This window comes from Siniperca chuatsi, linkage group LG13 (assembly GCF_020085105.1).
Source record: "Siniperca chuatsi isolate FFG_IHB_CAS linkage group LG13, ASM2008510v1, whole genome shotgun sequence".
In the NCBI taxonomy this organism is placed as follows: domain Eukaryota; kingdom Metazoa; phylum Chordata; class Actinopteri; order Centrarchiformes; family Sinipercidae; genus Siniperca; species Siniperca chuatsi.
In genome coordinates, this window is record NC_058054.1 from 28,511,644 (window position 1) to 28,525,904 (window position 14,261).

Here is a 14,261-nt window from a genome sequence, read left to right on the forward strand (position 1 = left end):
CAGTGGTACCTACACTTTGATTAATCTCTCAATATTTCTGACGGCAAACTCTTTGGTGTTCTTTAGCAATGTGTTTTTAAGCACAGCATTTCAGATAGTTATACTAAAATTAGGTTATTAAATGTGGAAAAATGAATTCCCTATTCACTGTGCTGATAACACCATTAGATTCCTGTAACAGGTTGATTGGAAGTGTCTTTGCTGAGTGTTAAGGGCTGAATGCATTATTCCCCTGTTTTTTCAGGCAGGAAGATGAAATTCACACTGTCGAGACAAAACCAATATGTTCTGTCATGACCCAGCTCGTGAGCCACAAAAACAGAGAGACACGGTTTCAAACTGAAGGCTTTACAAACTTATTACTCAACAATACAAAACTCAAAAAACATACTGATATGATGGGGTGTGTTGGTCAGTGATATCGGTGTGTAAGCAGATGAATGAGTGGTTAAGTGATGGATGGAGGTGTTGTATACTGTAGAAACTAACACTAGTAACAGGGCCTGGGACAACAAAACAATAACATGATGGCAGAAGAAATGAGAGAGAGATCGTGGACTGGACAGCCAGGTCTTAAGCACCCATGGGAGACTGGCCAGGTGCTCCCAGTTGCCCTAATTAACTCCACCCACCAGGAACTGCAGGCAACACAAACAGACAACAGAAAGGGGAAAACACACACCTCACAAACACAGCAGGCCCTGCTAAAGCAGCAGGGCCGTCACAGTTCTGATAAAGTCATTTGGTTCATAGATCTCTAGAAATAAAGTTACAGCATGGATGCATTATTCGGCAGAGGTGTATTTTATTACCTGCCGAGATTTGCACCCCCTCCTTTCTCAGACCAAGTGAGTGTTACATGTTTAATAGTAATGGTACTTTATTTTAAATGGATGGTACTGGTACATTTTGTTGTAAGATGTCAAGCAACTCAAGAAAGAGTTACCACTGAGTTACATTACTGGCACTCTTGTCTAGTCAGTGACGACTCTGGAGTCTGTTGGGGCCCTAGGCAAAACTTCCCAGGGGGCCCCACCAACCAGCGTTTATCACCATTATGTTATAAATAATATGACACTGACAAAAAATGTACACAGTCTAAACTTTTTTTTAATTTCAAATGTTCACATAGTAGTTTTTAAAACATTAATTTAAAGAACACTAAAAAAAACTTGTAATTTTCAAAATATAAAAGAACAATAAAAACTTAAATAAATAATTAAAAAACTTCAGGAACTGATTTAACCAAAAAACAGTTTATATATTGTCATAAAGAATCTAGGGCATGTGTTATCAATTAAAGTGAAATTTATTGGACTCAGTTATCAGTATCAGCACTGATCTGCCTGTGCTGGTGAATCTGCCTGCTCATCACAGGCAGGAGGTGGGTGGCCGTCATCCCGCTGGAGGTGGACTATTGACTGAACTGATATGACCAAAAAAACAACAGGGTATATATTGTCATAAAGAATCTTTAGAGGGCAAATGTTATCACTTAGAGTGGAATACTGAACTTACAGTTTTCATTGCCAGCATTTGGAGGGGGCACTTTATCCTTCTCTTTTGCTGCTGTCAGAAACTTCAATAATGATCCTGAGGAGAGATAAGAAAGTGATATAGTAGCCTATATGATACTTATTATAGTAGCATGTTAATGAAGTCGCGGGGGTTGCCACATGTTGAGACATTGCTGTGGAGTAAAGTTTGTCATCCCCTGTAACTGCCTGGGGCCCCAAGCAGTTGCCTGCCTTGCCTGTTCACAAGCTGCGGCTCTGCGTCTAGAGAATGCACCGACAAAAGTAGTGTTTATTTTATGTTAATGTCTGTGTTGCTTAGTAGAAGCATCAGATTTTATTTTCCTCCAATTTAAAAACTACTGAAATTACTGAAAAATAGTAAGTACACTCAACTGATTCTGATTAATGGTAGTGGTAATATTAATAATAATTATAGTAGCAGTTGTCAAGCAGGAACATGGGGGCAGTAGGTGGCTCGCAATCATAGATCCAGACTCTGCAGAAATACCTGCTGAAAGCGACAGAAGGAGAGAGGAGTGTGACAAGAAAGCACAAAACTACAGGGGAGAGAAGATGTCGAGTTAGTAACATCAGAATCAGAAATGCTTTATTGATCCCCGAGGGGAAACTCTTTTCTCACTGTCACGTCAGTGCACACAGGAAGAGAAGTACCAAGCAAATCAGAATATAATACACTATAATACAGGTAAGATAAATTAAGTACCAAGTGGATATAAGTATAAAATTAAAATAATAAGTGGATTACCGGTTGATGATAAGTATGTACAGTATAATAATACAGTGTAATAATATAAGTAATAAGCAATAGTGCATGAACTGTCAAGTTAAGTGTAGCTTATTAAGATGATTATGAGATGGTGGATATAACACAATGTGCATGTATGTTGTAGATACCTGTCACGGCTGGTGTGAGCAGAACAACGGGACCCAAATGCAGACATGTAGGCAGACTGGTACAGTTCAGGGATTTATTGCCACAATGAAGGTATACTGTATGCAGGTTTACAGGCAGGTGCAGGTTGGCAGACAGACAGACAGACAGACAGGCAGGCACAGATAAAGGTAGGCAGGCAGACACGAAGGCAGGTATAGGTCCAGGTTAAGGTAGCAGAAGCTCACAAGTAATAACACAAGGCAAGAAACCCACATGACAACTTAGGCAGCGGAACGAAGGATCTGGGCTGTTATATATAGAGTGGCTGATAAGGGAAATGAGATGCGGATGCGGAGATGGGTGGGGAAGCTCAGGTGGGGGGAATAAGGTGATTGCAGGGCAGAAGGGAGTGATAGGATCTGGAATGAAAAGAGAAAACTCTGAGGGCATCTGGTGGTAATGTTGAAGGGGCCTGGGAAAGCTGAGATGTGGCTGAAGAGTGGGACAGAGAGGCAGACGTTATGAGAATACCAGATCATCCAAAGCTTTATAAACCTCTAATTGAATCTTAAATACCATCCCTCCATTTTCTATAGTGCCTATCCTGTTCAGGGATAAGCTGGCCTGTCCCAGCATACATTGGGTGACTGGCAAGATACCTGGACCAGTCCAGTATCCTAGTAATTACATTCATAACAGGCAAACCTGTTCCTCACAATTTACGTCCAGTGCCAGCAGTCAGTGCCAGTGCGGACCAATTTGATTTTGTTTTCGTCCAAAGAAGCGCAGACAGTTTTTTAACTGTTAATGCTCTAGAGTGGATTTCTGCAGCAGCGCAGTGAAGCCTGATCCCAGTGGGAGGGAGAGAGTCCACCTGGATGTCTATGATGCTGTGGCAGCTCGGGCAGAAGTGTGTGATGGGGGTGCTGCTGCTGACCATCCTGTCCCGAGTGTCTGTGTGGGCCGAGATGAAGATCATATTTGACAGCCTCGCTGTCTACTGGAACAACTCCAACCCCAAGTGAGTTTTAGTACGAGCTGGCACGAATCTTTTCTTGAACAAGTCTCGCAAATTCGGATCGCTGCCGGGATGAATAGTTTTTATGCAAAATATTCGCAGGCGAGTATTCACATTTTCGTGCCATTTATCCGTCACGCTCCCGGTGTGTAAGGGCCTTAACACGTCTGACTTTGACGCAGGAGACTGATGTTCGCCTCCCATCACAGACCTGGAATTAACATTCACCTTTTGTTAACCATACCATAGCTGCCCTGTACAGATACTGCAGAAAGGGAGAACTTTGACAGGAGCCAGTCCATCACAGGGCTTACACACAAACAGACAGACAACGCTTTCATAGCGACAGAGTTTACAGTTCACCTGACCTGCATGCTCCAGGTATTAATGGCAGAATGTTTTATTGGATTATGGATGTTAAAAATGCCACGCCCCAACTCTCAGTTGTTAGCCCAGTTCTCCTCAGTGTAATGATACATTTTCCAAAAAGTCCACCATGATTTTGGGCCTTCTCTATTAGCAGATGGCGCCATCTAGAGGAGAGGGAACATACTGAACATTGTCATTTCAAACTCAAAAGGTGTCTCTGGTCGAGGAGTGGGCACATGGGGACTTAAAGGAACAGTTCACTCCAAAATAAAAAATACACATTTTTCCTCTCACCTGTAGTGCTATTTATCCATCTAGATTGTTTTGGTGTGAGTTGCAGAGTTTTGGAGATATCGGTCATAGAGATGTCTGCATTTTTGAATATAATGGAACTACATGGCGCTCGGCTTGTGGAGCTCAAAGCGCCAAAAAAATACATTTGAAAAACTCAACATTAACGTCTCTTTCCAGAAATCCTGACCCGGTTACTCAAGATAATCCACAGGTTTGTTGTGAGCAGTTTCATGTGGGAACTATTGGTAGAAAGAAGATAGTTCCTACATGAAACTGCTCACAACAAGATCTGCGGATTATCTTGAGTAACCGAATAACATCCAAGAGTAAATATGTGATTTTTGGACTCAAGAGAAAAATTCCTGATGTGAATCTTTGTATGTATGAGTTTTCCTTAAAGTCTTCAAATTTCTAAGTGCCTGGATGGTTGAAGTGTACTCAGATAAAACAGTCAGTAAATGTGAAAAGATAATTAATATCCTTCATAGTCTAGCTGGGAGTGCTGAGAGAGAATCTTTGCAAATGATTCATCGAGTAATGATAAGATCTACCTTAGTCTATGGCTGTGTCGTGTTTGTTTGGATCTTCTGGGGAGCTTTCAGAACCACTCGTATTCCAGCTCTGCTTGTGAAAATGGGGGAAGCACCTCTGAGAATGAGGCAAAATAAATTGGGACTTCACTATTGGTTTAAGTTAAGCGGTCTCAAATACAGTTCTGCAGCCAAGTATCTTTTGGAGGATTGCTGGGAATTTACAGGTAGGGAGAAGAAGTTGAATTTTTTCCACCTCAGTTATGTTTATAATTATGTAAATCAATTACGAGGAGAGTCCATGCAGATTTCCACAGATGGGTCTATGGATCCAGTCTCAGGAAAAACGGCATTTGGGATGTAACCTCCAGATCCAACACATCCGCTTATCTGATAATTTGTTTGTTTTTACTGCTGAGATGTGGTGGATTGAGATGGTTAGACCCCCCAAAAGTGTCATCTGTTTAGATGCGGCAGCTGCCTTGCCGGCTGTGAGAAATGGGACAAGGGCCCACCCTGACCTGCTCCAGAAGATTTTATGCTGCTTACTTAGAATTGAGAACATGGGCTGTTGTGTTGGCTTTTTGTGGTTGCCAGGACATTCAGGGGTTGAGGGAAATGAAATGGCTGATAATATTGTGAGCAAAGGAAACCATTTAGCTGGTGCTGTTGGAAAAACCTGAGATTTATAGTATGTGTAAGGAAAAATCAGACACACAGTGGAGAGAAGAGAAGAGGGATAGGCACTATGTTTCTTCACAAGTAATTAACAGTTGAAAGGAAAAGGTGAATTGTTAGTTCTGTGAGAAGGGATGATATGGTCCTAACTAGACTGAGACTTGGGCATTGTGGTGTGGCCAGCTACTTGAAAATAAAATAAACACATTGGCTTTGCCAATGTGGGAATGTAGAAACAGTCCAACATTTCATAGCCTCTCCCTGCTGTGGTAAATACATTAGTGAAAGGCAACTGCTAAAGAGTTAACAGATTTGGGACTTTTTTAAGACTTTTATTCTGAAAAGAATTTCCAACTTCCAGAACACTTCCAGGTGATTTACACTCCACTGGCCTGTACTTAAAAATACTAAATTAAAAGCATCAGATGACTGACTGTGGAGGGCAGCATTATGCCCCGCAGGATACAGCCTGCTGGAAATCCATTAGAAGAAGAAGATTTTTGGAAGAGGTATTGTGACTCACTAGAAAGGACTACACCATTGTAGAGTGTGGAGTATGATTAGGAGGATGTCTGGAAATAGAAAAGAATATGGATAGCCTATAATGAAAGCTGGGGGAAAGTAGTACTAAACGGTAAGGATAAAGCAGAGTTATTAGCAGGACATTAGATAAGGTACATGGTACTGAAGGGTTAATGATCAAGTTACATCAAATGGGAATAAGAGGGAGTTTGTATAGATGGGCTTAAAACTTCTTAACAGCTAGGCTGATATCAGTAAGAGTAGGGAAAGAATATAGTACCAAGTATTTAGTGGAAAATGGACACAGAATATTTTAAGGTGTTTGAAGGGTAGAGAATGGGGAGCAAGCAGGATTTCTTTGAAAACTGTATATATTGGGTTAATCAGGGCAGTTGTAGACTATGGCTACATAATTTACTGGTCTGTATCAAAAGCATTATTTTAAAAAGTTAGATACAATTCAATATCAGGCCTCGAGACTCTGCTGTGGTGCCATAAAAACAGTACCAGTATCAGCCTTGCAGGTGGAAATGAATGAAATGCCACAATTAGCACTAACCCACTGGGCAAACGTAAAGGGCCACAAGGAGAATCACCCTACTCGGGTGTTCCAGCCACGCCAAGAGAAAGACGAACGACAGAGCAAGAGCTTCGGCTGGACGAGAGGACACAGCGAATGGAACAGGGACAGGGGACATCGTGTTAAGCCCCACGGTACCGTTCTCCCTTACAGTATATATGTTGTATAGTAAAATATACACTGATGCATCAAAAGCAGTTAATAATAACAGAGTAGGAGCTGCATTCATAATCCCAGAGTTGAATGTAGTGTCAAATAAAAGAGTTAGTAACAACCTTTCAGTGTTCACAGGGGAAATGTTGGCTTTCTTTGAACCCTTCAGTGGACAGAAAGCAGCAAACCAGGCAAAGTCTCAACAGGTTCAGATTCTAGTAGTGCGTTAACCAGGTTCACGAGTTCACAGGCAGAAGCAAGACAGGACACGATGCTCATAGCTCAAAGTATCTGCACAAGTGCTAAAGCAGGAGTAACAGTGAGGTTCACCTGGACTCCAGCACAGACAGGGGCAGAGGCAGCAAATAGGCAAAACATGCAACTAAGAAAGTACAAGTAAATATGATAAATATGGTAAATTATAGTAAGGCTGAAGTTAAAAGCATCATCAAAGTCTAATAATAATAATAATAATAAGATCGCATCAAGTTGGAACAAAGCAGTTACTCCAAGTGAACTCAGGGCATGTGGGCTACAGGGCAATATTTAGTTTTTTGGAAATGCAGGACTTAGAAGAATATAGGGAAGGCATAAGACCGTTCTGACCCACACTCCATTTCAGAAGGTGGCGGTAATGCACCAAAAGCTGCTTGCCAACCGCCATGACACATCAGAAGAAGAAGAAGACGTTAGCTCAAAATAGCAGCAGAAAGGATCGCACTCTTTGCTTTTCCTCTTAACTCTGCTGCCCGGTCATCTGTGGAAAATGTCGAGACTCCAGAGTCTGAGGGTTTTCATCTACCAGCGGCTAACTGCGGCAGTCGAAGAGATAATTGGCCATTTAGAGAGAACAATAACCGAGTCTGAGGAGGAGATGGAGTGCCGCCATCGCAAGCTGCTGGATACGGTGTTAAAGCCTGAGGATACGCTGCAACCAGCAGGTTTGTATAATAACACGTTGCGTTGCTAGTGTTGCATAGAGTCAATGAGAAGATAACTAAACTTTATACACAGCCTGTTAGCTGTGACGTTAGCTAACGTAGACTGCTAAAGTTGTCTCCCGGTGTGTGTACATTACATACGCCATTTCCCACACAGAGACTGGCATTTATTAAAACAGTATCCGGAGAAAATGTGCGCACCCCACACAGAGAGCCGAGCTCCGGCCCTGTAACACCCCGGCTCCGTAACACCCGGCTCCGTAACACCCCGGCTCCGTAACACCCGGCTCCGTAACACCCCGGCTCTGTAGCCCCCCGGCTCCGTAACACCCGGCTCCGTAACACCCCGGCTCTGTAGCCCCCCGGCTCCGTAACACCCGGCTCCTGTAGCCCCCGGCTCTGTAACACCCGGCTCCGTAACACCCGGCTCCGTAACACCCCGGCTCTGTAGCCCCCCGGCTCCGTAACACCCCGGCTCTGTAGCCCCCTGGCTCTGTAACACCCCGGCTCTGTAACACCCCGGCTCCGCTGGTCCAACAGAGCCACACTCTCCCACTTCCATTCATATCTACAAGTTAAGCTTGTAAACTTTCTAGTTTTGGGTTAGGACCCAGGACTAGTGAAAATAGGATGTGTCAGATTTAGTAGCTACAGCTGTTATTTCAATGTGTCAGATTTAAACAACATTATGGCGGGCCAACCTCAAGCTAAAACTAATGCAGTCTAATACAGCAGACCTGCAGTAAAGCCTACCTTCATGACAGGTATAATGTTCGGTTTTTACTGAATTGAATGTTACATTATACTCAGAGGTAGGCCTATTTATAATAATTTGTCCACCCCATGTATGTCAATAAGGGTTCTCAATATTACTAACACCTCACAGTATGACTCAATGAAATTCAACAGCACCTCTCTAAAACTGGATATTACAACGTTCATCAAGGTGGGATTTATTGCAGGGTTTTTGTATTGCAGTGTCCACAGGAGGCGTTCCAGCCTGTCAGTTGTTTTAAGTGCTTCAGGTCTGTTTTCTTCTGTTTATACAGGCTGGTTGGGCCAAAACACGGGTGGCCTGCACTCAGCACTGACACTGAGACACTTGGACTTAAGTAAAGTACTTAGCTACTGTCCTCTGTCCAATACACAGTCAGTGTAGCGTCAGTATGTCGGAAGGAAATAGGCTTGAAGGCAGGGTCGGACTGGATAGTAATTCAGGCCAAACTGCACACATTAAACACAGACCTTACTGGACGTTTTGTTGAAATATTTATTAATGTTTACTGTTTATGCCAGTAACATTTTTTTAGTTTAATACTACACAAAAACGGCTTCATAATACATCCAAAATAGTTAAAAACAGCCAGGTGTCCTCAGTTTCGTGAGTTAGTCAATTGCACTTCCATAATTAAGAGCGTTTGTTTTGCACCTGCCATTTCCTCAGAGCTGACTGGACTTGTGTTTGTCATTAAGAAAGTCAGGTAGCTCTGAGTAACTGGATCACTTCCACGTGACGTGACAGATCAGAGTACACAGGTCTTTATTTTCCTGCTTTCCTTCAGAGCATGATTAAGTGTTAAAACCATTTAGCCCATTAGTTTTTGAAACGTAGAATCAACTTGGGAAGGGTAATGTTACTTGTGATATTACGACGTGCTGACGGCGGCCCTACTCATGTTTACATGTCCCTTGCTTCTTCTGAACATATCTGTGATTTTGCAGCATTTAGCTCCACTTTCCTCCCGGGCTTTTCTCCTTTAAACTTTCTCACAGCTGTTTCTGCTTTCCTGGGTCCTTAAACTTTCGCTACCACGTCGAATTCCAAACTATACACTAAAAGTATCGGACCGAATGGGGGTCGCATTCTGACTTCAAGGGTTTGTTGAAGCCCTGTCTGGGCAATGATTCAAGGGCATACTGGCTTTACTGCAAGGCAGACTTTTGTGCCAAGTTGAGTGACATAAAAAAGTACATGTCCACTCAAAAGCATATTGAGAAGTCCAAGAAGCTTGATTCGTCCATGCAGGCTGTCTCCTCCTCGATGAATCCACCGACATTAGCGTGCCAAAGTACCTTGGTGTGGTGGTCTGCTACTTTTAATGAAGAGGAGGGAAAGGTGACCTCCACATTTTTAGGGCTGATGAGTTGGAGGGTGGGGATGCCAGGGCAATAGCCAGAGCTGTTTTGGCTTTCCTTGAGAAATGCACTGGCACAGACAACGCATCTGCGGAGACAGGGGTGAACAATGGGGCACACAAAATTCTGAGTGAGGAGAGTGGCCTAAAGAATCTGGTCCTCATCCACGGTGTTTGTCACTCTTCAGTTAGCGGGGAGTTCTGCCTCTAAAGACACAATCCCACGAAGTGTGGAGTATATGATAAGAGAAACTTACAACTGGTTCTCTATATCTCCAAAGTGAAAAGAGGCATACAAGGAGGTCTATGAGACAATAAACGGTGGTCAGAAGCCTTTGCAGATCTCAAAAGTATGTCGGCTGTCCATAGAACCTGCTGTGTCTCGCATCCTGGACCAATGGGAGGAGCCGAAATTACACTTCAGCCTCACCGCGGCAAGTGAGCACTGTTACATGGCAGATGTTCTACACTCTCACTGAGTACAGTCTGCTGTCGAGGCTTTTGGGGGGCAGCAGAATGAAGCTGCTCGACTGTCTTATTCATCTAATCAGGTCAGTCTGCAACAGTCGTTAACCCGTTGGCCCCAAGCCATACCTGGGCTACGCATTTGAGGCCAAGGCAGCCGAACTGAGCCTCTCCCCTGGAAATGAGAGCAATATGCGGATGAGATGTGTGCGCTACACCCCATCCTTGGCAAATGAGCTGAAGGCAAGGCTCCCCAGTAACACTGAGGCACAACAAGAGCTTGGCAGACATGTCCAAAATTATGAGCATACGCTGCCAAAGTGCTGCAGCAGTTTGGAACCTCTTCATCTAAGCCATGCACCTGAACTCACCGTCCCACAGGAGGGAAGCACTGAGGATCTAGTTGATGATGAGGACGAAGTCTATATATAGCCTAATACACACACCTTTACATTCTTGTAAACAGATTCATAAATGGTTTTACATAAATAAATAAATAGTTTTAGATAATAAAGTTGACTTTCTACAAAACCTACACAGCATAGAATAATATTTTAGTATTATTTAGTATTAGTAAATAGTTCATTTGAGCTTCTCTCTCACTCTTACTTACTGCTGTAAATATTTAGTTTGATCTTCTCCCTCCCTTGGTAGATTTTTAAAAAAAACGTTTTTACTTCAAATATACGATGTCCCTCGAGTGAGTTTGTGATTATTTGGCTAAAGATTTCTCTAGCTACCTTTTTTATATGGCTTGTTATATGGTGAAGATCCTGAAGCCAAGAAGTCAGCTGTGACTTTGCTGCACATGCGTGGAACGGCAGGCCGACCAACGCAGACCTCTACTGTAGTGCGTGATGACGTCATCGGTATGCAAATGAGCGTATGGCGTCATTTGGTGCTAGTGCTAGCTACTTTCATTGGAAAAAAGTTGGCAACACTGCTGAGAGCTGCTGCTTCGCTCTCATGTTACACTGCTTGCCAACGTAGGGACAGTGTCACTACAAAGCTTATCCAGCAGAGTGCGCTAACATTAACACAGGCCTTTCTTTGAAAAGAAAACTATTTCATATCGGCTCGTATCGGATGACATGTACGCGGATACTGATAAACCTGTGATCGGCCGACCGAAAAATTGGGTTAACTTAAACTTGATGGTGTGTCTGTATTTCAGTGTTTTCTGCAGAAGACCAGCAGCAGTTGGTGATTAAAGAAGAGGTTTCTGAGCAGCAGGAGTGGAGCGCCAGCCCGGACCAGGAGGACCCAGAGCGCCCACACGTTAAAGACGAAATACAAGATTTCTGGACCAGTCGGGAGGTCAGGAGCCAGCTGCAAGGACTGCACCAGGAGGATATCACCAAGTTCCCGTTCACTCCTGTGCCTGTGAAGAGTGAAGATGATGAAGAGAAACCTCAGGCCTCCCAGCTTCATCAAAGGCAAACTGAGAACAGAGAGGCAGAGCCTCCAGCCAGCAGCTCAACTGAACAGATGAAAACAGAAGCCGATGGAGAGGACTGTGGAGGATCAGAACCAGACAGGAACTTAGTATCTGGTTTTAAATGTCTGTCTGGATCTGATGACAAGACTTCACACTCTTCTGAACATGTGACTGAAGATAGTGGTTATGATTGCAAGGAGATCAGGCTACCTCAGACAGATTTAAATACTATGAAAAATAGAGGTTCTGTAGATGAGATGGGACGTAATACTGGCAATAAATTGTTTAGCTGCTCAAAATGTGGTAAAAGATTTGGCCAGAAGCACCATCTGCAGACACACATGAGATGTCATACTGGAGAGAGACCATTTAGTTGTTCTCTTTGTGATAAAAGATTTACACAGAAGGGAAATCTGACCCAACACTTGACCGTTCACACAAGGGAGAAACCATGTAGTTGTCCTGTTTGTGGTGAAAGATTTGCACAAAAAGGAAATCTGACACAACACATGACAGTCCACACAAGGGAAAACTTTGTTGGTGAGAGATGGACAAAGGGATTCTGAGAAGCAGGGCAGGAATTTCACCGGCAGCCACTACGGCCGTGGCCACCGTTGCCCCTTTATCTGGCCTCGATGCCCTCCTGAAAATCTTATGCCCATCGGCCACTGTACCCAGCTCTCTGCCTGTTTAGTTTTTTTCTTCCTCTGCCCTGCTTCTCGGCCTCTCCTGGTAGGTCCGCCGGAATGATAGTACATGTATTTGATTGTAACAGTAACAAAATCAACACGTGTGGTGTGACCAATAAAAATGCAAGCGTGTAAGAGCTCTCGTTTTCCAGCTGTATTTCCTGGCCGGTCGATCGGTACTGTGCCACTCTGAGATGAGAGGGAAGCGAGATGGCTCACTCACAGCTGCTTCCATCATCAGCTGCACAAAACACTGTTTAATTTAGAATGTTATTGATTAATGTTATTAATGTTATTAAGTAATAGGCCCCAACTAAAGGTTTTCCTGGTCAACTAGTACCCGTGAGTTCAAGCCATTAGTCGACTAGTCGCCGCACATTTATTATAAGAATTAACACTGCTACATTACAGAAAAATAGAAAACCACAATAATGAGCGTTTAAAATATAAATTTTACAGGGGTCACGAAGCGAGCCGCCTGTTGCTAACGGCAAAAGCGGTAATGATTCTGAATGTGTCGAGGCGACTGAACATTTTGTTAATTAATTTCAACACAGTGTAAGATCACACAAGTCTTGTTCAAAACGGGGAATAAATAACTTCCAACTTCACATCAGGAAATACTTGCAGACTTAATATGATAGATGATGCTTAACGTTACAAATTAACTCGCTAGAAACTGGCTCCTCTCCTGTCCCCGCCTGAACATGCTGTGTCTTCGTCGTCCCCGGAGTCAGAGTCCTGGTCGGAGCTGCTTTAAATCACCTTGGTACTGTGTAAGGATCCCATTTTTACTTGCCGCCGATACAGATTGTCATTTGGCTAAGAGCCACCGATCGTTTTTTTACTTTTATAGCAGTATTAAAAAATCAAGTACTGTTTTGTTCATCAAGTCATAATTAAATATTAAATTGCTCAGAATCATCGCTCAGCTTTTCCTTTTTTAAAATTCTGACTTGTCACCATCTCTCCCTCTTTTCTTTCTTTTATTTATTTTATATATATATATATATATACACACAAAAAAAACTGTCCTTCACCCTCCGTGGGTGGTCTCATCCTTCGAGCTCGGGTCCTCTACCAGAGGCCTGGGAGCTTGAGGGTTCTGCGCAGTATCTTTGCTGTTCCCAGTACTGCACTCTTCTGGACCGAGATGTCTGGTGTTCTTCCAGGGATCTGCTGTAGCCACTCCTCCAGTTTGGGGGTCACTGCCCCGAGTGCTCCGATGACCACGGGCACCACTGTTGCCTTCACCTTCCAGGCCTTCTCCAGCTCTTCTCTGAGCCCTTGGTACTTCTCTAGTTTTTCATGTTCCTTTTTCCTGATGTTGCCATCGCTTGGTATTGCCACGTCAACCACAACGGCTTTCTTCTGCTGTTTGTCAACCACCACGATGTCAGGCTGGTTCGCCATTACCATTCTGTCAGTCTGGATCTGGAAGTCCCACAGGATCTTGGCTCGGTCATTCTCTACCACCTTTGGAGGTGTTTCCCACTTTGACCTCGGGGTTTCCAGTCCATACTCAGTGTACACTATGCCAGCCACTTGGTTATGGCGCTCCATGTGTGCTTTTCCTGCCAGCATCTTACACCCTGCCGTTATGTGCTGGATTGTCTCAGGGGCCTCTTTGCACAGCCTACACCTTGGGTCTTGTCTGGTGTGGTAGATCTGGGCCTCTATTGCTCTGGTGCTCAGGGCCTGCTCCTGTGCAGCCATGATGAGTGCCTCTGTGCTGTCCTTCAGTCCGGCCCGCTCTAGCCATTGGTAGGACTTCTTGATATCAGCCACTTCAGTTATGTTCCGGTGGTACATCCCATGTAGGGGTTTGTCCTCCCATGATGGTCCCTCCTCCAGCACGTCTTCCTCTGTTCCCCATTGCCTGAGACATTCCCTGAGCATGTCATCTGTTGGGGCCTTATCTTGGATGTACTTGTGGATGTTGGATGTTTCATCCTGGATAGTGGCTCTCACACTCACTAGTCCACGGCCGCCTTCCTTACGGCTAGCGTACAGTCTCAGGGTACTGGATTTGGGATG

The 14,261-nt window shown here is 43.9% G+C and overlaps 1 protein-coding gene across 1 annotated transcript; it reads left to right on the forward strand.

Annotated features, from left to right (window-relative positions):
• Positions 1 to 7,192: 7,192 nt before the first annotated feature.
• LOC122887163 (zinc finger and SCAN domain-containing protein 12-like) lies at positions 7,193 to 13,150 on the forward strand. The gene is made up of 2 exons (XM_044220118.1): positions 7,193 to 7,497; positions 11,272 to 13,150. The coding sequence occupies exons 1-2, from the start codon at positions 7,323 to 7,325 to the stop codon at positions 12,099 to 12,101; spliced, it is 1,005 nt and encodes a 334-aa protein (XP_044076053.1). The 5' UTR covers positions 7,193 to 7,322; the 3' UTR covers positions 12,102 to 13,150.
• Positions 13,151 to 14,261: the final 1,111 nt, after the last annotated feature.